This window comes from Stomoxys calcitrans, chromosome 3, assembly GCF_963082655.1.
Source record: "Stomoxys calcitrans chromosome 3, idStoCalc2.1, whole genome shotgun sequence".
Lineage (NCBI taxonomy): Eukaryota > Metazoa > Arthropoda > Insecta > Diptera > Muscidae > Stomoxys > Stomoxys calcitrans.
The window spans coordinates 91127195-91151638 of NC_081554.1; the positions used below are offsets into that span (position 1 = coordinate 91127195).

General features: G+C 41.1%; 1 protein-coding gene across 1 annotated transcript; it reads right to left on the reverse strand.

The window, feature by feature from the left end:
- Positions 1 to 1373: 1373 nt before the first annotated feature.
- LOC106088378 (uncharacterized) lies at positions 1374 to 4918 on the reverse strand. Its single transcript, XM_059365510.1, has 3 exons — positions 4849 to 4918; positions 3795 to 4264; positions 1374 to 3758 (listed from the first exon to the last, which is right to left on the reverse strand). The coding sequence occupies exons 1-3, from the start codon at positions 4916 to 4918 to the stop codon at positions 1374 to 1376; spliced, it is 2925 nt and encodes a 974-aa protein (XP_059221493.1).
- Positions 4919 to 24444: the final 19526 nt, after the last annotated feature.

Consider the following 24444-nt stretch of genomic DNA (forward strand, 5'->3'; position numbering starts at 1 on the left):
CTACTGGCTCTACAGGAGCTTGATTAGACCAATACTTATTTACGCCTCAGTAGTTTGGTGGACTGCTATGGAGAAAAAGTGCAACATAAGGACCATTCAGTTTAGCTATTGGTATCATAACGGGACATATAGAACTACGAGCTCAGTTATGTAAAATCGGTGCGGATATCATGTGTAGGTCATGCGGGGAAGATGATGAGACGTTGGAGCATTTCCTTTGTCATTGCCCGGCTTTCGCATCCAACAGATACAGGTACTTACGTGGAGACACAATATCAGACATGAACCAATTTAGGGGAGTGGTATTGAAAACAATTAAGGATTTTGTAAGTAGCACGGAATTTCTAACTTAAAATTTTCTTTTTAGAGGTTACTTTATAGTTTTTAGAGCGCACAACAGGCCGACTACTGGCTTAGGTGTATGTCCATAGTGGCATGGGTCTAATTAATATCTGCACCCTCTTTTGAACCTAACCCTACCTACTAGCCTGCAGCACTCCAAGTACCGTCTCCTCAGTTCTCATGTGGACCACCTCCATCAGGAGACAAAGATCCTACCAGTGCGAAGACATAACTACATGCTGTCTATGCAATACCCTTTGGCCTGTTCTTGCAGGGACCATTCAAATCATCATCTTGTGGAGAGGTATCCACCGCCCAGAAGCTTTAAGGTAGATCTACATGATTTAGAGCGAGGGGTTCAGCGCTACAAGAGAGAACCTCTAGATCAAGCGGCATATCATGCGGGTCATTCAACCGGTAAATAGCTACTGGGTGAATGTCGTCTTTGGAGAACGACCCCTGGTTTGCCCAGCCCCCCTCACCCCTGGTTTGCCCAGCTGCCACTAGCTGATATAAATAAATAAAAAGTCATTTAGTCTCCCAAGTATGGATTCGTGATCTGAAGGCCTTTTATTCATTCACCTCTTAGAGGGGTCTACGTTTTTGCCAGAGGCCCTTCTCTGGCCAAGGCAATTGGCAGCCACGCGAAGACGATATGGAATTGGTTTTGTCCGCAAGATCGTCAGAAGCCGATCAGGCATCGGTCGGCCTGATAACATTACCATTCCAAGCCTAGTTTGGAGCATCTTTCGCTCTACTGGAAACACAATTTGACCGCCAATCGCTGAAGGGATATTACTTTTGTAACCGACATGTGCGCCTGTAAAATTTCGCGTAAAAAAAAACGTCAGTACGCTTTCTGCAAGGCGAATTATTCGTATTCGTGTTCTCATTGTTTATTTTAAATAAATAAATATTTTGCTTACAACTAATAGAGGAGAGGGGGTAGTATAAATAGGTGGCAAAGTGATTCTTAAAAAATCTAGGGTACTACATAATAAATAACGAGTTCATTGGAGAATCCCCTAAATTTAGGAACATTTCGATGGCAAGGTACACATGGTCGATTGCGGACAGAATAGCAATCCTTTGGAACAGGTCATTTTGTGGCCCTTCATTTGGCCTTGGGCATTTTTGTAGCAGACAAAATAGCTATTGATGGATGTCTGGTCGGCTATCTTATCTCCCTCCTTGCAGTAGTATTTTCTTTTTTTCGTCGGCGAATTTGTCACATAGGGCCGTGATGTGGTACTGGTGGCAATAGAGGCCAAAGAGGCGGCCTGCTGCATGTACGAGTGCAGCATATTCGTTTCACCGGGGCTCTCTATCGGTGCGGAGTATTGTTGCAGAATATTAGCCACCTGTTGAGCTTGCTGTTGTTGGAGAGCTTGTTTGCGCTTGGCCTCTTGTAAAGCTTTTAATGTCTCCAATTGTAGGCGTTTATTTTCTGATATGGAGTAGCTGGGGTACATGTTGGATGCTACGTCAGGACTGCATTGGGCATACGTTCTAGCATCACATATGCGAGTTGCACTATTGAAGCCTGTATATGGAGGGCATGAGTAGGAGAGAACTTTGCCATCCTTCTTGCTGCATACATAGTAGCGAGTACAGTCCGTTGTATTGGGCTGTCTTACCCCGGCCGCACAGGTTATGACCTCAACATTGGCCGCAGGCGTATTTCCTCCTAATAACGGAAGTATGGAATTTTGGAAAACATCAACGCTTATAAAATTTCCACCAAAATTTACCAGTTGTGATCCTTCACTATAGCCCGTAGATGGACGGTTGTACTTGTTTTTGCTGGCAGAGGAAGATGATGATGATGTTGGTAACGTGTTATAGGAATTGGAGGTAAACATTGAAGAGGGTCTACCCATGTAGGGATTTTTACCCGTACTAAACACAGCTTGAGCCGTGTCATCTGATGCGTATTGAAGATGTAGATTTCCATCTACATGCACTGGCTTTTTGTGTCCATAGGTGTATGTGATAACATCAGATTCATCCTCATCGATACTATCCGGATATTGGGGCTGATGTTGCTGAATGTGATCCTCGGAATAAATTGCCTGTGGGCTGGAATGTTGATACCCTGGGTTTGAGCCACTTTGTGTTAAGCCATAATTATCTTGATTTGAGGCATCTCCATGGTATGCCGAGGAAATCTGCGAGGCTGAAGAAGGCCTTCTTTTCTTTACTAGATTTCCATAATTGTCTGTCGTTTGAAAGATATTGTTGACATTGTGATTGCTCAAATGCTCACTGGGTGTAAAATATTTATTGAAAGTGGCCGAGGTTGGATGAAAATCAAAGGGACGCACAGTATTACCATAGGCTGGCGTATCTGTGGTCAAGGGTCTTCGAGTTGTGTGGGTCGAGTATTTGTTACTTTCGTATTCCTCTTGGTGGTGGTCATGGTCATGATCATAGACATTGTCCAGGATATCAGGCCTTTCTCCTTGAACATCGATAGGAGGATATAGGCCTAATTTCTGCCCATAGCTATCCAGTACTTGTTTATCACCTGAACCCGGTCCCGTTGAACTCAAATGCAATGGTATGACATTGTTGTGTATGATGGTAGTGGGATTGTCATATGAATTCTTGGCAGGCTTCTTGTAGGGTTTGTAACGGCGATTATGATAATCACTGCTGAAGACACTGTTAAATCCGCCAGAGTGATCCAAATGTTGGTCAGGTCTTCCGGCATAGTAATCGCTAGAAAATGGGCTTTGGGCAAGCAGAATAGGTTGCACCAGCGAGGGTGTGTAGTAGGCCGGGTTTTGTATTACATTTGGCATATTCTGGGAGGCTATCATTTGCTTGGATAATTCCAGCACAGTCTTTAAAGTTTCTTGGGATATTTTTGGTGAATTATCTGAGTAGTGCTCCGCATGCTCGCCAAAATGGTGATCTGCTGGTAAGGCAAATAGAACCGCTCCCTCTGGACGATTTACCACAATTTGAGAATTGCTGTATCCACCTCCATTGGAAGTGCCGTGCTGAGAGCCATATCGTTTGGGTATAATATTGGTTAGAACCACTTTAGTCTCTGGGGTTAAATTTTTATTTGTTTCGTTTTTGACTCCCGTAGTCTTGTTCGATGTCTTTATGCTGGCCAACGTTACTGTCTCGTGTTCCCCATTGGGATCTAGGCTATCGATTGTATTCTTTATATTGAAATGGGCCAGGAAGGCATTTAATTGATCAGGTCTTAAGTCTTGTGTCGGCTCCTTTTCGTTATGTGCCTGATATGTCTGCTTCAGACCATCTACCAGCTGTGTCAACCTTTGTAGATGGGCAGTCAAATTGGGATCAATGTTAGAGGAAGGCTGGCCAATTTCGGCTTTAGTTTTAATGGTTTGAAGGACCTCATTCAATTCCTCTTTTTTCTCCATATCCATTGGGGGAGACTTTTGTGGTTTTTCTTCTTGTTTGATCATAACGACATCATTGGTCTCTCGATTTTCTGCATTGATCATATCGTCTAATTCCACCATTTCGCTTCCATTGCCACTTCCATCGTAGAGATCATCATTTTCATTGGCTTCATCATCTTCTTCCTTGCTAATTCCTGTGCCTATGATAATTTCCACTTTGCCATCGTCGTATTTGTCGTTGATGTAATTTTCATCCATCTCGTCATTGCTATTGGAAACTACGTAATAATCGGCTTCCTTATGCGATGGACCTTGATCGTTCTTTTTTGAGGAGGTTGTCGATTTTTCGCTTTGATCCTTTTGTCCACACTCCCAATCGTCTGCAGGCAAAACACAGACTTCCAGGCTGTGTTCGTACACAAGTCCTTCTTCGCACTGGGTCGGTACCCAGACATGCTTATCCACATTAAGTTCTGTGCATTTGTAGTAGGCATTACATCGAGTCTTATGGGGTCTTGTTTTTCCGGGACATGGTTTACCTGTAAGAAAATGTAAAAGTCAAGAATTTTATTAGAGTTTTTATAAACAAGTCGGAGGGGGCTAAGTTCGACCGAGCCGGGAATCCATGGATTTTGATAAAAACTTGCAGTAACTAGATCAGTTTCATTTTAATAACTTTGAAGAAATCAAGGCGGCTAGTGATTGGACTTCTATGGGCTGAGAATTCTAGGGAACTTCGAATCAAAAATTAAAAATTTGAGCGCAACTAAAACATCAGAATACTCCTTATGGAAGATGACAAAAAACTAAACAAAGTAAAACTAATCATACATTTGGAAAAGGAGATAGCGCATGGATAAAAGGCAATGTAGATAAGCAATTCTTAAGGCAATTTTTTGCTTATTGCATCAACTCGAGCTACCGAAAGTTCTAAGCGAAATCAAGAGAGTCAAGATAAACAAAGCCCCAGGCCATGGTTTGATTACCCCAAAAATCTTAAAGGTATTGCCCAATGAAGCCGCATCACTTATAACTTACATCTTCAATGCATGTTTACTGCAATGCTCCCTACAACCTCAATGGAAAGTTGGACAAACAAAAATGGTTCAGAGACCTGAAATACCTGGCAAAAAACTAAAATCGTATCGACCAATAAGCTTACTACCAGAACATTCTAAACTACTTGAATGCATATTTTTGAAAAGACTTATGCCAATACGAAACCTGGAAGGAAGGGATAGGATAGGAAACCTGGAAGGAAGGGAAGAGGTTTCCGATCGGATACCTGGGCTGAAGGGAAGAGGCTGAACCTTGAAGTCGAGTGCGAGGCACTGCTGCCATCGGCACAGTCTTGGATTGACGAAACCGTAGTATTGCCATCTGGAAGATCATGTTACACGGATGGATCAAATCTAGAGGACAGAGTGGGCCTGGGGGTTTACATTGAGAACCCAGGGACTGAGATCTGTTTAAGAATGCCTGACCATGATACGGTCCTGCAGGCGGAGATTCGGGCGATCACGGAATGCGTGAAGTGGTGTGGTGCGAGGACGTCGAGTGTGAACATCTTTACCGACAGTAAAATTGCCATAAGGGCAATAACAACCAGGACGGTAAGGTCACGAACAGTCTTGCAGTGTAAGAAGGAGATTAACGCCTTCTCTGAGGATGGAAAAATCCGCATCGTTTGGGTGCCGTGCCATAACGGAGTAAGGGGAAATGAAAGGGCAGACGATTTGGCGGTGAAGGCCAGAGACTGCCGTCGACGCAGTCCGAGTTAAGGGAGTGAGCGACGAATGCGCATGCAACATTGTGGAACAGCGAAAAGGTCGGTAGGACGGATCCACATCGTGAGAAGACGAGGCTATTACTGAAAGGAAGCAAGAAGGAGGTCAGTATAGCTATTGGTATCATAACGGGGCACATAGGACTACGAGCTCACTTATGTAAAATCGGTGCGGTAAGTGATTGCATGTGTAGGGCATGCGGGGAAGATGATGAGACGTTGGAGCATTTCCTTTGTCATTGCCCGGCTTTCGCGACTAACAGATAAAGGCACTTAGGTGGAGACACAATACCAGATATGAACCAACTTAGGGTAGTGGTACTGAAAATAAATAAGGATTTTGTAATTAGCACGGAATTCCTAACTTAAAATTTTCTTTTAAGAGGTTACTTTATAGTTTTTAGAGCTCACAACAAGCCGATTACTGGCTTAGGTGTCCATAGTGGCATGGGGCTGATTAATATCTGCACCCTCTTTTCAACCCAACCTAACCTAAGCAATGCCAATAACAGAGGAAAAAACCTCATACCAAGTCATCAGTTTGGGTTCAGGAAATAAAATGGTACCATCGAGCGGGTTCATCGCTTGGTAGAAACAATTAGCGAAGCCTATGAAACGAAGCAATACTGTACCGCAGCATTTGTTGACATTTCCCAGACATTTGATAAAGTTTGACAAATTAAAGAAGCTATTACCGATAAACTTTTATTTGTTACTTAGGTCGTACGTACTAGAAAGTTTATTCTATGTACTAGAAAACGATGAAATGAGTGACTTATACATTTCGAGGGCAGGCGTACCACAAGGTAGTATCATGGCACCCATACTGTACTTATTGTACACAAGTGACCTTCGCAAGTCGATGCAATAGTTTTCAGAACTGTTGCAGATGACACAGCAGAATTGTCAGTCAACAATGACCCTAAAAGTGCCAGCGGTATTTTCCAAAAATATGTTAATGAACTACACGATTGGTTAAATCAAATCATGTCCACCAATAGTATTGAATGGGATACAACTGTCACAAGACAACGATCCAAGTATTTAGGAATTCATCGAGATAGGAAGCTAAAATGGAAAAATCACATAGGAAATCACTCGACTTCCAATCAAACAAATTGAAATTTCTTTTTGGATTCCACTCATAACTTTCACTGGAAAACAAACTATTGTAGCCGGTTCGTGGATAATGCTCGTGATACAAGGCGAGTTATTGGCGCATTTAAATAACCAATAAGCATCTTGTTCCCGCGGCGATCGGTTAGACCGGAACGAGCTTGGTCATCTATGGAGCTTGAGGAGGATCGTCACCTCCACATATAGGTATGTGGCTACAACAACAACAACCTCGAGCAACAAAGGAACAATTTTTACTTTTGGAGCTCCTAGAAGCTCTAATTTTTGTCCAAATTTGCTGAAGTACGCTTAAGAGAGATGTCCGTAAATTGCAATAGATAACCTTTTTTATACCCACCACCGAAGGATGGGAGTATATTCATTTTATCATTCCATTTGCAACACATCGAAATATCCATTTCCGACCCTACAGAGTATATATATATTCTTGATGAGCGTAAAAATCTAAGACGATTTAGCCATGTCCGTCTGTCTGTTGAAATCACGCTACAGTCTTTAAAAATAGAGATATTGAGCTGAAACCTCGCACAGATATTTCTTTTGTCCATAGACAGGTTAAGTTCGAAGATGAGCTATATCGGACTATATCCTGATATAGCCCCTATATAGACCGATCCTCCGATTTAGGGTCTTAGGCCCATAAAAGCCATATTTATTATCCGATTTTGCTAAAATTTGGGACAGTGAGTTGTGTTTGGCAACCCGATATCTATCTTCAATTTGGCCTCGATCGGTTCAGATTTGGATTTAGCTGCCATATAGACCGATCGCTCGATATAAGGTTTTGGGTCCATAAAAGGCGCATTTATTGTTCGATGTCACTGAAATTTGGGACAGTGAGTTAAGTTAAGCCCCTCGACATACTTCCGCAATATGGCACAGATGGGTTCAGATTTGGATATAGCTGTTATATAGACCGATCTCTTGATTTAAGGTTTTAGGCCCATAAAAGGTGCATTTATTATTCGATTTCGCCGAAATTTGGGACAGCGAGTTGCGTTAGGGTCTTCGACAAATTTCTTCAATTTGGCCCAGATCCATTCAGATTTAGATATAGCTACTATATAGACCGATCTCTCGATTTAAGGGTTTGGGCCCATAAAAGGCGCATTTATTGTCCGATTTCGCCGAAATTTGGGACTGTGAGTTGTGTTAAGCCCTTCAACATTCTTCTTCAATTTGGTTCAGATCGGTTCAGATTTGGATATAGCAGCCATATAGACCGATCACTCGATATAAGATTTTGGGCCCATAAAAGGCAGATTTATAATCCGATTACGCCGAAATTTGACACAGTGACTTATGTTAGGCTTTTCGACAACGGTGTCGTATATGATTCAGATCGGTCTATATTCGGATAAGGCTACCAAAAAGACCAATATTTTGTTCTACAAAAATGAACAATGACCACTCAATATCCGTGTCGAATTTGGTTCAAATCCGACCATATTTCGATAAAGCTGCTATGCCGGCATAAATTATGCATTTATCACCGGATTATGATGAAAGATGGTTTACATATATACCCGAGGTGGTGGGTATTTAAAGTTCGGCACGGCCGAACTTAACGCTTTTTTACTTGTTTGCCCCTTACTTCTATCATAGAATCCGTGTTTTTTGTTTTTTGCTTTGTATTTTTGTTAAAAAAATTTCGCTTGAACTGTAACGATATAAATGAATCCATTTTTTTGGATTGCTTACGTTTTTGTTAGGCTTGTCGTTCGATATATTCTTCGTTTAAAATGTAATACCAAAACCAAAACCATTTTTTTTTCGTTTGCAGGCCCAACGGAAGCCTGCGTTCGATATCTACAAACGAGCTATTAATTTAAGAATGTATAAAAAAAACGATTTGGACTTACGACATTGAATTATGGGGCACAGCCTCTAACTATAAAATTCATACAGCAATTTCAATTCTAAACCCTTAGAAAAGTTACGAATGCTCCGCCATAGATCAAGAACAAACGGTTCCATGAAGAGCTCAGGATAAAAACAGTAAATAATGAAATCCGCTAAATCAGACAGGTTCTCAAAGAAATGAGAACCTAAAGTGAAACTCCTTCTGGCTGGTTCTATAGTCTCGTCTTTATCGATGTCCTCACAACTTCTGCAAAAGTTGTTTCTGCTAGTTGTCTTGTTTCGCTAGAGGCATACCCACGGATTCCAGTATCCCTGGAATATGTAGGGGAGTCTCGCAAGCTCGTCTGCTTTAGAATTTCCTGGGATATCTTTGTGGACCGGCATCTAGAACAGGCGAAATTTGAACTGTTTAGCCATCTCGGTGAGAGATCTGCGACAGTCTAGGACGGTTTTTGTATTCAGAAATACGTTCTCCAGCGATTTAAATGCAACCTGGCTGTCTAAGAAGACATTTATGCAGAGTCAGATTTAGATATAGGTCGCATATAAACCGATCCCCCGATTTGACTTCTTGAGCCCCTGGAAGCCGCAAGTTTTGTCGGATTTGGCTGAAATTTGGCTCGTAGTGTTCTGTTATGTTATATATTGGGTTGCCCAAAAAGTAATTGCGGATTTTTTAAAAGAAAGTAAATGCATTTTTAATAAAACTTAGAATGAACATTAATGAAATATACTATGTTTACCCTTTTTTTTCTAAAGCAAGCTAAAAGTAACAGCTGATAACTGACAGAAGAAAGAATGCAATTACAGAGCACAAGCTGTGAAAAAATTTGTCAACGCCAACTATATGAAAAATCCGCAATTACTTTTTGGGCAACCCAATTTATATAAATATATATATATATATATATATATATATATATATATAGTAATTGCGGATTTTTCATATAGTTGGCGTTGACAAATTTTTTCACAGCTTGTGCTCTGTAATGTTTGTATATATATATATATATAACCCTCAAACACCCGTAAATCGGACATATATACCGACCATGGTAAAAAGGGACTCAAATGATAGGTATTTTCGAGTAGAATACGAATCTGATATCCAAATGTGCGACCAAGTTTCTGGGGTTCTACCCCTTCCCCAAAACATCCCAAAATAAGACTTATTTGCTGACCATGACAATATCTCAAAAGGTATTTGAGAATGCGATGCTGAATACGAATCTGATATCCAAAAGTGGAACCAAGTCTTTGGGGGCCGCCTTTTCCCAAAAACACTCCCAAACAGGACAAATTTACGACCTCAGCAATATGAGTCGCAAATGGAATGTCTTTGGGAATAAAGCTCGAATATGATATCAATGATTGGGAAAAGTGTCAATGGGGCCATCTCACCCCCATAACACCACCTATATAGGATGTATTTGCTGACAATTGCAATATGGGGCTCAATTAAGAGGTATCTTAGAGTAGAACATCTCCCAAAACACCCCCCCAACAGAACATGTTTGCCGTCTATGGAAATATGGGGCTCAAATGAAAGGTAAATGGGAGAAGACCACGAATCTGTAGTCCACATTCGGGACCAATTGTCTAGGGTACGTCGCATCGTCATAACAACCCCCAAATAGGATGTATATGCCTGCCATGACAATTTGGGTCTTAAAGAGAGTGGAGCTCGATATTGATAGGGCCCATTCCAATTGCTGACTTTTGCAAGAAGTGGTTTAAATAAAAGATATTAGAGATTAGAGATCGGATTTGATATCCAATTTTGAGGCCATGGGCAACATGGGGTAGAAATAAAAAATGATATTTGAGAGTAGAGCACGATGTTTGAGGGACCACCTCACTCGACCAGGTCAGTGTGGGGCTCAAAAGAATTGGGCACTTCCGTTTCCAATTTTCTGGGGGTCTACCCCATCCCCAAAACAAACAGCAATTATTTACTGACCATCGCAATATGGGGCTTCAATATTCAATATTCAATATGGGGCTATAATATTTGGGAGTAGAATACGAATCTGATATCCAAATGTCGGACCATGTATTTGGGGCACCGCCCCTTCCCCTAAACACCCCACAAAGAGTAAAAATTTACCGACCATGGCAATATGTGGCTCAAATAAAATTTATTAGGGATGAGAAAACGAATTTGATAACCAATTTTGTGACCAAGTGTTGGGGTGACTCCTCATCCCATAAACTCCCCTTTATCATTGGCAATATGGGGTTTGAATAAATGGTATGGTGTATCAGAGTAGAGCACGATTAATATGACATGACGATCAAGAATATATATACTTCATGGGGTCACAGACGCATATTTCGAGGTGTTACAAACAGAATGACGAAATTAGTATACCCCCATCCTATGGTGGAGGGTATAAAAACGGCAAAACATATTTTTTTGAAATATTCGCATATTGTGTAGGTTCGTCTGGAAGGAAACATAGGCTATATAATAATTCCCCTTAAGCCAAAATCACAACCCAAAATCAAAAGTGGACGGATCGGGACAAAATAGGTATCAAATGGAAGGGATTTTGAGACCAGAAAGCGAATATAGTATTAAAATTTAAGGCCAAGTACCCATCGGGTCCCAAACCCCAAAACTCCTCTAAACAGATATATTCGAAGTTCATGTCAATATGGGACTCAAATTGAAAGTATTAGGCAGTAGATTACAAATATGGCATAAAACATTAGGTCCAAGTAATGGGAGGTCGCCCACTCCCAAATGGGCATATTAGCCGATCATGCCTATATGGAACTCAAATGAAACGTATTTGGGAGTACATTACGAATATGACATTTAAAATTGCGTTCAAGTCTAGGTGGAGCTTTTCTTCCTATAGATACGTCAAATAGGTTATTTGACCCATTATGACAATATGGGACTGAAATGAAAGGTATTTGAGAGTAGAAAACTTATTTGATATTCGATTTTGGAGCCAAGTGTTTTGGGGTACGTAAACACCAGGAACTGAGCAGGGGCAAACTTCCCACATAGAAATGAGTGCTTTCCGATTCAAGTTTAAACTCAATGATAAGGGACACCTCTTTGGGGAAAATTTTTTAAATGACCATGCATGATATTGTACCTCGCAAATGTCGCCAATATTAAGAGGGGATAACCACCACTTTATCCAATGTTCTTGCCAGTATTCGAACGCACTCAGCGTCATAGGCTATAATGGCACGAATTCGATATCCGCATTTAGGGCGAAGTGTCCCCACCCTAATAAGATATTAGAGAGTTAAAGAAGGCCCTGCAGAGCGGGCCCTGTCCAGCTAGTATGCTATAAAGACAAAATGTTTTTATAGCATACATGGTGCCAGGGTCGCACCAAAATTGTTATTATTTAGGACATAATTGTAATGAAATTCGTACTAAAAACAAAATTTAAATGAAAGTTTTTCTAAACAAGTTTTAGTGAAATTATCAGCTAAACATTTTCTATCGATTAAAATTCAGCCAGGGCGCCTCGTCTGGCCAAAATTTTCATAGCGTGCATAGGACTTGCATATACTCCAAAAGCCTGGCAGGAGGCAAGGTTGGTGTTTATACCCAAGTCTGGCAAGGCAAGTTATGCGACACTAAAGGCCTACAGACCCATAAGCCTTACATCATTTCTACTCAAAACCATGGAACGTATTGTGGACACCATGATAAAGAGTATGACATCCAGCGAACTGCTCAAATACAAACAGCATGCCTATTTCAAGGGAGGTCGGTGGAGACTGCCCTGCACGAAGTTGTGCATAAAATAGAAGAATCCTTCGATGCCAAAACGTACACACTGGCGGTATGCATTGACATCGAGGGGGCTTTTAACAATGTGCGGACCGACACCCTGATCCAATCCTTAGAACAGTATCGGATGGATCCGGTCCTTAGAGACTGGATAAACCATATGCTAAGGAACAGGTGGATAAATTGTGTATCGCATGGCATACATATAAGGGAGAAAGTGGCACAGGGCACGCCACAGGGGGGCATTTTATCGCCACTCCTATGGTTGACCACCATAAATGACATATTACGCATGCAGACTGAGGAGGTATTTGAACCCGTCTGCTATGTAGACGATGTTTTAATTCTTATAAGGGGTAAGGATCCGAACGAGCTATGCAGAAAGCCCGTAAGGGTCTTGCATATGGCATTTGACTGGGCTAGACCCAGAGGTCTTAATGTTAACCCAGAAAAGACTGAAATATGCCTGTTCACGAGGAAAACGAAGGTGAGTCAATTTAACGCACCACGTTTCCTCAATAAGACGATTTCGATATCTGATAAGGTCAAATACTTAGGTGTGATCATGGACAGGAAGCTGAATTGAAAGTGTCACATTCAGGAGCGTACTGAGAAGGCTCACAGATGTTGGGCACTACGTAGACGGGCCGTAGGCACGAAATGGGGCCTGAATCCTAGGATAGTCCACTGGCTCTACAGGAGCGTGATTAGACCAATACTTACTTACGTCCCAGTAGTTTGATGGACTGCTATGGAGAAAAAGTGCAACATAAGGACCATACAACAGGTTCAGAGAACATGTTGTCTTGGCATAGGCGGAGCGATGAGGACCACGCCCACTAGGGCACAGGTAACTATTCTAGATATCCGACCCATTGACATACAAATTAAGTGTAAGGCAGTCGCTACGGCTATGAGACTTAAGGTGATGGGAGAATGGATTGAGGATGGGAGCAGCTCATACCATCGCGGTATAATCGAGACGACGATAGGAAACCTGGAAGGAAGGGAAGAGATTTCCGATCGGATACCTGAGATGAACCTTGGAGTCGAGTGCGACACATTGCTGCCATCGACACAGTCTTGGATTGACGGAACCCTAGTATTGCCATCTGGAAGATCTCAAAGCTACATTGAAAACCCAGGGACTGACATCTGTTTTAGACTGCCTGACCATAATATGGTCCTGCAGGCGGAGATCCGGGCGATCACGGAATGCGTGAAGTGGTGTGGTGCTAACGCGAGGACTTCGAGTGTGAACATCTTTACTGACAGTAAAATTGCCATAAGGGCAATAACAACCAGAACGGTAAGGTCACGAACAGTCTTGGAGTGTAAGAAGGAGACTAACGCCTTCTCTGAGGATGGGAAAATCCCCATCGTTTGGATGGCGGGCCATAACGGAGTGAGGGGAAATGAAAGGGCAGACGAGTTGGTGGTGAAGGCCAGGGGACTGCTGTGAATAAACTTGGTCAACCGGAAGCCTTTCGGGTCGACTCAAATCGAGTTAAGGGAGTTGGCGACGAATGCGCATGCAACATTGTGGAACAGCGAAACGGTCGGTAGGACGGCGAAAATCCTACGGGGGGATCCAGATCGTGAGAAGACGAGGCTATTGCCGAAAGGAAGCAAGAAGGCGGTCAGTAAAGCTATTGGTATCATAACGGGACACATAGGACTACGAGCTCACTTATGTAAAATCGGTGTGGTAATTGATTGCAGGTGTAGGTCATGCTGGAAGATGATGAGACGTTGGAGCATTTCCTTTGTCTTTGCCCGGCTTTCGCGTCCAACACATACCGGCACTTAGGTGGAGACACAACATCAGACATGAACCAACTTAGGGTAGTGGCATTGAAAACAAATATGGATTTTGTAAGTAACACGGAATTCCTAACTTAAAATTTTCTTTTAAAAGGTTACTTTATAGTTTTAAGAGCGCACAACAAGCCGATTACTGGCTTGGGTGTATGTCGATAATGGCGTGGGGCTGATTAATATCTGCACCCCCTTTTCAACCTAACCTAACCCTAAGACTAAATTTCAGCGAAAATTTCTCTTAAGAGGAACTTTTGCCCAGTTTATGGCCCACCTCGAAAATATTTTTCATAGCCAAAATGTGCCTGCTCAATGCATTTTGAGAACCTATATTTTTCCAAAACATTCTTAAAGTCTTCGTTTCTTTTCCAAATAGTAACAAACCCCATTGGTCTATTCTGTACACAATTCACATAACAAAATGAAATTTTTCTTTATAAAGATACAACTTCAAAGACATTTTTTACGTCAGAAAATATTTTTTAATGAAATTTTCTCTATAGACTAAACTTCAATGAAATTTTCTGTACACAAAATTTTAAACATGTTTTCCAATGACAAAATTTAAATGAAATATTGCATAAATACAAAATATCCTCGAAACTATTATTGTAAATAAAAGATTTGAATTAATTTCAATAAAATCTTATCGTTTAATAATATTTTATTCATAAATAAAATTTATTTATTTTTAAAGACATTTTAATGAAATTTTCTTTAAATACCGAATTGCAATGTAATTTTTTCAAATGATAATATTTTTGAGAATGTTTTAAACAAAAATTATAATTTTTTTTTATTTATAATCCATTGCAGGATATTGTCCGGCTAAAGACCATTTCGTGCATTCTGTTCAAAGAGTAGAACAGCACAGTAAAGAACTTTCAAAAGTAAGGCAGGTTCTTTGGTTTCATTAGCTCACAAAAAGTAAAATGTTCGTCTTCAAAGCGCACAATGGTAGATGTTTTCACTTAATATTGCACACTTTCTCTTTTAATCAAAATGTATTTGTCTTTGTGATTTATTTTAATTCAGATTTTTTATATCAAACTATTTCTTACTTTTCACAAGTTTTGAGTTTCTTTCAATTGTTATTATATACGAGATTATCTTTTGTTATAGCACTTATTTTCTTGGTTTTTTTTTATTCACTTTATTGAGTAACCCATTTTGTACCTTCCGAAAAGGAAATCACACCAAATAACAGCAAAGCGTATAGACCGTATTGATATTTGTTCATTATATCGAAATCCAAATCGAAATCCTTTCGTAATCCTGTGAGTGTGATAAACGCGACCCGAGGGCGGAGGCTCGTTTAAAATAATCGAAATTACTCTTCCGTTGCAGTTGGTTTGCGCGCAGCGATTCGAATGACTGGAATATTCAGCCAGAAGTTGGTGTTAAACAAAATTTCTTTCGATGAAGGGAAAAACAAACACGATTCACTGGCACAAAAATCTGTTACACATAGCCATCTGCTGGTGGCCAAGCAGCAAGCCATTCATACCCCATACGCCACCGTAACTTCTGCTGCCGCAGCTGTAGCGTTGTCCACCTCAAGCTTAGCTCGATAGCGGCTGGTGTTAAATGGAAAAATTAAATCATGCTCTGGAAATTTAAATACACACATGTGTGTACATATCTTTTATTTACATGCTCAAAAGTAAGTTAAAATCGTGTTTTAACATTTCCATCAAAGTGCTAAAAAGTTGGTAAAGCGGACTTCTTCGGAGCGCACCGACCCAAAACAACAAAAATACGCGAACAATTTCCATTTCTTTTATGACACACAAATTGTACGTAAAATGGTCTGACTTCTCTAGCAATGACCAATTCATGTGATTGGTGTGGTTTCGTAGGTCGGAAATTTGGCTGAAACAAGTTTTTAGTGATTCTGCGTCAACATCATGGCATGCGCGGTCAGTTATTCATCCATGCATACAAGTCAATGGATTCTTGGATGCCTACAATTATTTCAAACATTTGTTTGCATTGGCATTGAATAAACATTAGACAACTGAACAAATTGTGTAACATATTCACAATTTGAATAGAATAAAAATATATGGAAGATAACAACTGCCGTAGGTGGTCTACATGAATAAGCTAAATTCCTCGTATAATAAGTAAAGTAATAATCAAGGATGAGGATGCAATTGCAAATTTTGTCCATGAACATTCCACTAAGGCACAGGGGCAAACTTCTCACATATCAATGAGTGCAGTCTGATTAAAGTTTAAGCCGAGTCCGAACGGCGAGCCGCAGTGCGACACCTCTTTGGAGAGAAGTTTTACATGGCATAGTACCTCACAAATGTTGCCAGCATTAGGAGGGGAAAACCACCGCTGGAAATTTCTACTGATGGTCTCGCCAGGATTCGAACCCAGGCCTTCAGCGTTATAGGCGAACATGCTAACCTCTGCGCTACGGTGGCCTCCAAGGATGAGAATACAGAAATGAAATTGTTAAAAATTCACTTCTCGTACCCGCATCTGGATTGGGAGACGAAGAGGCTATTACTGAAAAGAAGATAGAGGATGTTCAATATAGCTTTCGGTATCATGATGGGGCATAAGGACAATGAGCGCACTAATGCAGAATAGGTGCGGGAATTGATAGCATGTGTAGGACATGTGGGAAAGAAGATGAGACATTGGAGTATTTCCTATCTCATTGACCGGCTTTTGCGGCTAACAGATATCTGCACTTAGGTGGGAACACCATCCCAGACTTGAACCGATTGAGGGGCGTGGTATGGAGAACATATAGAAGTTTTCAATTTGTTTGTCTGTTAGGGCGAGGATCACTTTTTCAATGAAATGAGCTTAATGATCGAAAATTTTCTATGCAATGAAAAATTAAATCCATAGAAGATACACCACCTCAACCCCAGATTTGACGCGTTTCGACCCCTTGGTAAGGTCATCATGCGTTAGGGGGGTCTTCATCAGAAATCTTTTGCTGTGTGGGCTTCAAATGCCGAACATTCGTTGATTGTATTTATCTCGAATAAATTGCGAAGTTTAGGTTAGGTTGAAAAGAGGGTGCAGATATTAATCCGCCCAATGGCACTATGGACGTACACCTAAGCCAATAATCGGCTTGTTGTGAGCTCTAAAAAAAACTATAAAGTAACCTCTAAAAAGAAAATTTTAAGTAAGGAATTCCGTGCTACTTACAAAATCCTTAATTATTTTCAATACCACTTCCCTAAGTTGGTTCATGTCTGACATTGTGTCTCCACCTAAGTACCGGTATCTGTTGGACGCGAAAGCCGGGCAATGACAAAGGAAATGCTTCAACGTCTCATCATCTTCCCCGCATGCCCTACGCATGATATCACTTGCCGCACCGATTTTACATAAGTGAGCTTGTAGTCCTATGTGTCCCGTTATGATACCAATAGCCATACTGACGACCTTCTTGCTGCCTTTCAGTAATAGCCTCGTCTTCTCACAATCTGGATCCCCCATAGGATTTTTGCCGTCCTACCCATCGTTTCGCTGTTCCAAATGTTGCATGCGCATTTGTTGCCCACTCCCTTAACTCGGACTGCGTCGACCCGAAAGGCTTCGGGTTAACCAAGTTTATTGAAGGCAGTCCTCTGGCCTTCACCGCCAAATCATCTGCCCTTTCATTTCCCCTTATTCCGTTATGGCCCGGCACCCAAACGATGTGGATTTTGCCATCCTCAGAGAAGGCGTTATTCTCCTTCTTACACTGCAGGACTGTTAGTGACCTCACCGTCCCGGTTGTTATTACCCTTATGGCAATTTTACTGTCGGTTAAGATGTTCACACTCGACGTCCTCGAGTTTGTACCACACAATCTCACGCATTCCGTGATCGCCCGAATCTCCGCCTGCAGGACCGTATTATGGTCAGGCAGTCTAAAACAGATCTCAGTCCCTGGGTTTTCAATGTAAACCCCCAGGCCCACTATGTCCTCGAGCTTTGATCCATCCGTGTAACATAATCTTCCAGATAGCAATACTAGGGTTCCGTCAATCCAAGACTCTTCCCTTCCTTCCCTGTTTCCTAACGTCGCCTCGATTATACCGCAATGGTATGAGCTGCTCCCATCCTCAATCCATTTTCCCATCGCCTTAAGTCTCGTAGCCGCAGTGGCTGCCTCGCACTTAATTTGTATGTCAATAGGTCGTATATCTAGAATAGTCTCCAGTGCCCTAGTGGGCGTGGATCGCTCCGCCTATGCCAAGACAACATGTTGTCTGAACCTGTTGTATGATCCTTATGTTGCACTTTTCTCCATCTCTGTCCACCAAACTACGGAGGCGTAAGTAAGTTTTGGTCTAGTCATGCTCCTGTAGAGCCAGTGGACTATCCTAGGATTCAGGCCCCATTTCGAGCCTACGGCCCTATATAGTGCCCAACATTTGTGAGCCTTCTCAGTACGCTCCTGAATGTGACACTTTCAATTCAGTTTCCTGTCCAAGAACACACCTAAGTATTTGACCTTGTCAGACAATGAAATCGCCTTATTGAAGAAACGTGGTGCGTTAAATTGGCCCACCTTCGTCTTCCTCGTGAACAGGCATATTTCAGTCTTCTCTGGGTTAACGTTAAGACCTCTGGGTCTAGCCCAGTCATATGCCATATGCAAGACCCATTTGGCCCTTCCGCATAGCTCGTTCGGATCCTTACCCATTAGAAGTATAATAACTTCGTCTGCGTAGCAGACTGGTTCAAATCCCTCCTCAGTCAGCATTCGTAATAGGTCATTTATGATGGTCACCCATAGGAGTGGCGATAAAATGCCCCCCTGTGGCGTGCCCTGTGCCTCTTTCTCCCTTATATTCGTCGTCTGCGTAGCAGACTGGTTCAAATCCCTCCTCAGTCAGCATTCGTAATAGGTCATTTATGATGGTCACCCATAGGAGTGGCGATAAAATGCCCCCCTGTGGCGTGCCCTGTGCCTCTTTCTCCCTTATATTTATGCAATGCGACACACAATTTATCCACCTGTTCCTTAGCATATGGTTTATCCAGTCTCTAAGGACCGGGTCCATCAGTGTGTCGGTCCGCACATTGTTAAAAGCCCACTCGATGTCAATGCATAACGCCAGTGTGTACGTTTTGACATCGAAGGATTCTTCTATTTTATGCACAACCTCGTGCAGGGCAGTCTCCACCGACCTTCCCTTGACATATGTAGGCATGCTGTTTGTATTAGAGCATTTTGCTGGAGAGTATGATGCTCTTTATCATGGTGTCCACAATACGTTCCATGGTTTTGAGTAGAAATGATGTAAGGTTTATGGGTCTATAGGCCTTTGGTGTCACATAACATGCCTTGCCGGAAAGTCCTATGCACGCTGTGAAAATTTTGACCAGACGAGGCGCCAGATAGTCTGCCTCTTTTGTAGCCGGAAATATTCTATCAGGTCGGGGTGACTTAAATGGTTTGAAGCTCCTCAAGGATTCCTTCACCACAAATTCCGTTATTATAAACCTTCGATCAACATCATTATTCCAAGATTCCGGTGTCTCCTGAATCTAAATTGCTAAATTTCCTCTATGAAATCCATACAACACCAACCAAGTTCTATACTTTGACCCACTACAAATGAAAATTTGCCCATGAAAATTCCATTAAGGATAGGGGTCAAACTTCTCACATATCAGCAAGTGCTCTCCAATTCCAGTTTAACTTCAATGATAAGGAACCTCCTTTGTTGCCAGCATTAGTGGGGGATAACCACTGCCGAAAATTTTGTTTGTTGTTCTCGCCACGATTCAGGCGTTCAGCGCCATAGGCGGACATGCTAACCTATGCGCTACGGTGACCTCCACTTTGTCCTTCTAGCGTCTCCTTTCCAACGCAAGTGTTTTTTGTAGCGAAGGATTTTGTATGGATTTTGCATGAAATTCCTGCCTAGTTGCATTAAATTCCTGACTAAGATTTTTTTCTTTCCAGTATTTGGGCGCACAACAAGCCAGGATTAGGAGTATGTACATAGTGGCATAGGGTCGATTAATATCAGCACACTCTTTTCAATCTAACCTAATTTTTTATGGCCGATTCAGATCGTACTTGGCATATTTGTTGGCAGTCATATAGGAACACCACAAGCAAAATTTCAGCCAAATCGGACAAAAATTGTGGCTTGCAAGGGCTCACGAAGTGAAATGGGGCGATTAGTTTATATGGGAGTAATATCAGGTTATAGACCGATTTGGGTAGTACTTGGCATAATTATTGCAAGTCATAGCACAACACTATCTGCAAAATTTGAGCCAAATCGGACAAAAAATGCGGCTTCAAGGGGTTCAAGAAGTCAAATCGGGAGATCGGTTTATATGGGAGCTATATCAGGTTCTTCACCGATTTAAACCGTACTTTGCATGGTTGTTGGAAGCCATAATCAAACACTATGTGCGCAATTTTACCCAAATCGGACAAAAATTGCGATGCCAGGGGTTCAAGAAGTCAAATCGGGAGATCGGTTTATATGAGAGCTATATAAGGTTATAGATCGATTCGCCCTGTACTAAACGCAGTTGTTGGAAGTCATAACAGAGCGGTATGTGCGAAATTTCAGCCACATCGGACAAAAATTGCGGCTTCCAGGGGCTCAAGAAGTTAAATTCGGAGACCGGTTTATATGGGAGCTATATCCAAATCAGTGCAAAATTTCAAGCGGCTAGCCTTACGCGTTCGACCGCTATCGTGATTTCGACAGACAGACGAACGGACACGGCTAGTTCGACTCAGAATGTCGAGACGATCAAGAATATATATACTTTATGGGGTCCTAGATCAATATTGCGAGGTGTTACAAACGGAATGACTAAATTAGTATACCCCCATCCTATGGTGGTGGGTATAAAAACAAGTAAAAAGGCGTTAAGTTCTGCCGGGTCAAACTTGGGATACCCCCCAACTCGATTATATATTTAAACAACCTTTCGTCATAATCTGGTGAAAAATTAATAATGTATGCCCCCACAGCAGCTATATCAAAATATGGTCCAATTTGGATCAAATTGGGAACGGATATTGAATGGTCAAATAAGTTCAAGTCATAGTTCAATTTTAAAGTATATATGTTCTTCATCATCATGACATTTTAATTCGAGCTAGACATGTCTGTCCGTCTGTCCGTCCTTCTGTCGAAAGCACGTCAACTTTCGAAGGAGTAAAGCTAGGCGCTTGATAGAGAGCGCAATTATTTTCCGATTTGGTTGACATTTTGCACAAAGTGGTTTGTTATGACTTCCAATAACTGTGCTAAGTAGGGTCCAAATCGGTCCATAACCTGATATAGCTACTATATAAACCGACCTTGAATCTTGACATCTTGAGCCACTACAGCGCGCAATTCTTATCCGATGTGGCAGAAATTTTGCATTAAGTGTTTTGTTTTGACTCGCAACTACTATCCTATATGTACCGATCTCCCGAGTATACTTCTTAAGTCTCTTGAAAGCGCAATTCTTATCCTTACTTTACTTTAATTGGCTATGACAGAATATTTGTTCCACTAGCCGAACGAAGAATAGCGTTCCAAGCGCCTCGATCTTCTGCGCTTATTCTAAAACCTCTGAAACCAAGTTTCGAGGTGTCTCCCACAACTTGATCTTTCCATCGGGCTTTTGGTCTTCCCGGTTTGCGTGTACCACCGTGTTTGCCTTCAAAAGACTTCTTTGCTGGAGCTTCTTCATTCATTCTGACAACATGACCTAGCCAACGCAGCCGTTGTATTTTGATGCGTGTAACTATGTTCTTATCCGATTTAGCAAAATGTTGTAGAACGGCTTCTTCCAAGACCTTCAACATACGTGTCAAATATGGTCTGAATCGGTCTGTATCCTGATACAGCTCCCATATAAACCGATCTCTTCTTGAGCCCTTAAAGGGCGCGATTCTTATCCGAATTGAATGGAATTTTACACAATGATTTCTAGTATGGTCTTCAATTTTCAATGCATTTATGGTCCGAATCGGACCATAACTTGCTATAGCTCCAATAGCATAGCAATTTTTAACTATTATCCTTTATTTGCCTAAAAAGAGATACCGGGCAAAGAACTCGACAAATGAGATCCATGGTGAAAGGTATATAAGATTCGGCCCGGCCGAACTAAGTACGTCTTTAGTTGTTAAAATTCTGTTCTTCCAATTTTTTGTACAGTTTAATACCTTTTTAAAAATTTAAAATAACAGCAGACAAAATTTCTACTAATATCATGTTTATGCTATTAAACAATATAATACTTTAATCAACAGAGACTGTTTGCTTATATGAGCAGCCATTGTTTGCTGATATCAGCAAACTTATTTACTAGATGTGGAGGGTGGTGCGACACAGAGGTAGTTTTCACTCAAAAAGCAGGAAAACCATACCACACGAAAGTGATTATATGTCTGTTAATCTGTCATCTTTTACGCTGAAGAATGAAGAAATGTCGTAGGGCAAAGATTCCGGGAGATCACCTGCGATTTCGATATAATTTAGAGCGGTGGGCTTCAGTCTCCCTTCCAATATTCATACCGAACATGATACATATAAATAGGATTCTTAACCGAATTTATGTGATTCTAAGTTGGAAATTATGTGAATTACTATGCTTTAGTCCACTTCTCGAATTATTCTCCATTTTAAATAGAATGATTACATTCATTCAATTGGAGTTATGTGATATTTATTTTGTTAAGGCCACGTTTACTCGGTTATGTATATCTCTTTTATAAACACTCAGTTCATATTAGGCTTACTCTCACCAAACTTTTATTAAGGTTTTTCTTTTTGGTATGTATAGTATTCTTCACATATTTTGTACAAGTAATGTATAAATACAACAACGTTAAAACTGGAAAATATAATTGTAATTAAAAAAACTACAATAATAATATCGTTATACCGGTTATTATATTGCCGACAAAAAGTGAAATTCTTTTCCGTCTCAAAATGTGGATGAATGGCAGACACAGCGAAATAAAGTGGATATGTGTTAAATGAAAATGACAATACAAACTGACCACCAAAAATTACCAGATAATTGTAAAGCTAATAATAAACGAAAAATGCGTTTAAGCCAGTACATTTTTATATTAGAGTGGGTACGAAAGAAAAAAAAGCATTTGGTTTGGCTTGGCTAATTTATGATATACCCATCACTATAGCTTTTTCTTGGACCAAATCAGGGGCTTGGTTTGTATTAGGGCTTTAGCTGACGGTTTGTCATGAATTTTATTTAGCACTAGCTGACCCGGGCCCGCTCCGCTGCGCTTTCTTTTACTTTATATGGAACAAAAGTTTCCTTGAAATATTTATTTTCGACAATTAAAAGGCTTTTAGTGAAATACCATGCTTCGAAAATGGTATATCGCTTGACTAACAATTTAACAATATAAGTGCCTTTGTCCGAATCCCATATGATCTTTATTGCTCTACGAATTTAAGTTTGGATGTAAGGTGTACTCCATTCTTAAAATATTTTATTTCAGCCCGCTACTCTCATGATATCTGATTTAGTGGTGTTTTCAGGGGTGAGGTGGTCCCCCAGGCACTTGGCCGTGAAAAAATATCAGCATCGTGCTCTTCTTTCAAAAACCATTTATTTAAACCCCATATTGCCATTGGTTTAGGGGAGTTTACATGGGGAAGGGGTGATTCCTTAAATACATGGTCCTAAATTTGGATATCAAATTCGTATTCTACTCCCAAATACCTTTATTTGAGTCCCATTATGCGATGGTCGCAAAATAATTGCTGCTTGTGGGGTATTTCTTGCTCTACCCCCTAATACCTTTCATTTATGCTCCACATTGGTATGGTCGGTATATATGGCCGATTTAGGAGTGTTTTGGGGACTATGGTGGTCGCCCAAACACTAAGCCCGGAAAATATATCAGCAACGTGCTCTATTCTCATATATCTATATATCATTTATTTGAACCCCATATTGCCATTGGCCTCAAAACTGGATATCAAATTCGTTTTAAAAACTCATTTAAACTCCATATTGCAAAAGTCAGGAAATATGTCCGGTTTGGGGTATTGGCCCTAAAAACTCTAAATGTTTAGTTCCACACTCTTTACGACCCCAATTGTCTTGGTGAGCAAATACGTCCTATTTGGGGGTTGTTATGATGGTGCGACGTCCCCTGAACAGTTGGTTCCTAATGTTGATATCAGATACGTGGTCTACTCCCAAATACCTTTAATTTGAGCCCCATATTTCCATAGTCGGCAAACGTGACCGGCTTGGGGGGTGTTTTGGGGGATGGGCGGCCACTCAGTGAGTTGGCCTGAGTTGACAATGTATATCGAATTCGTGTTCCACTTTAAAAACCCTCTTATTTGGGCCTCATATTGCAAAAGTCA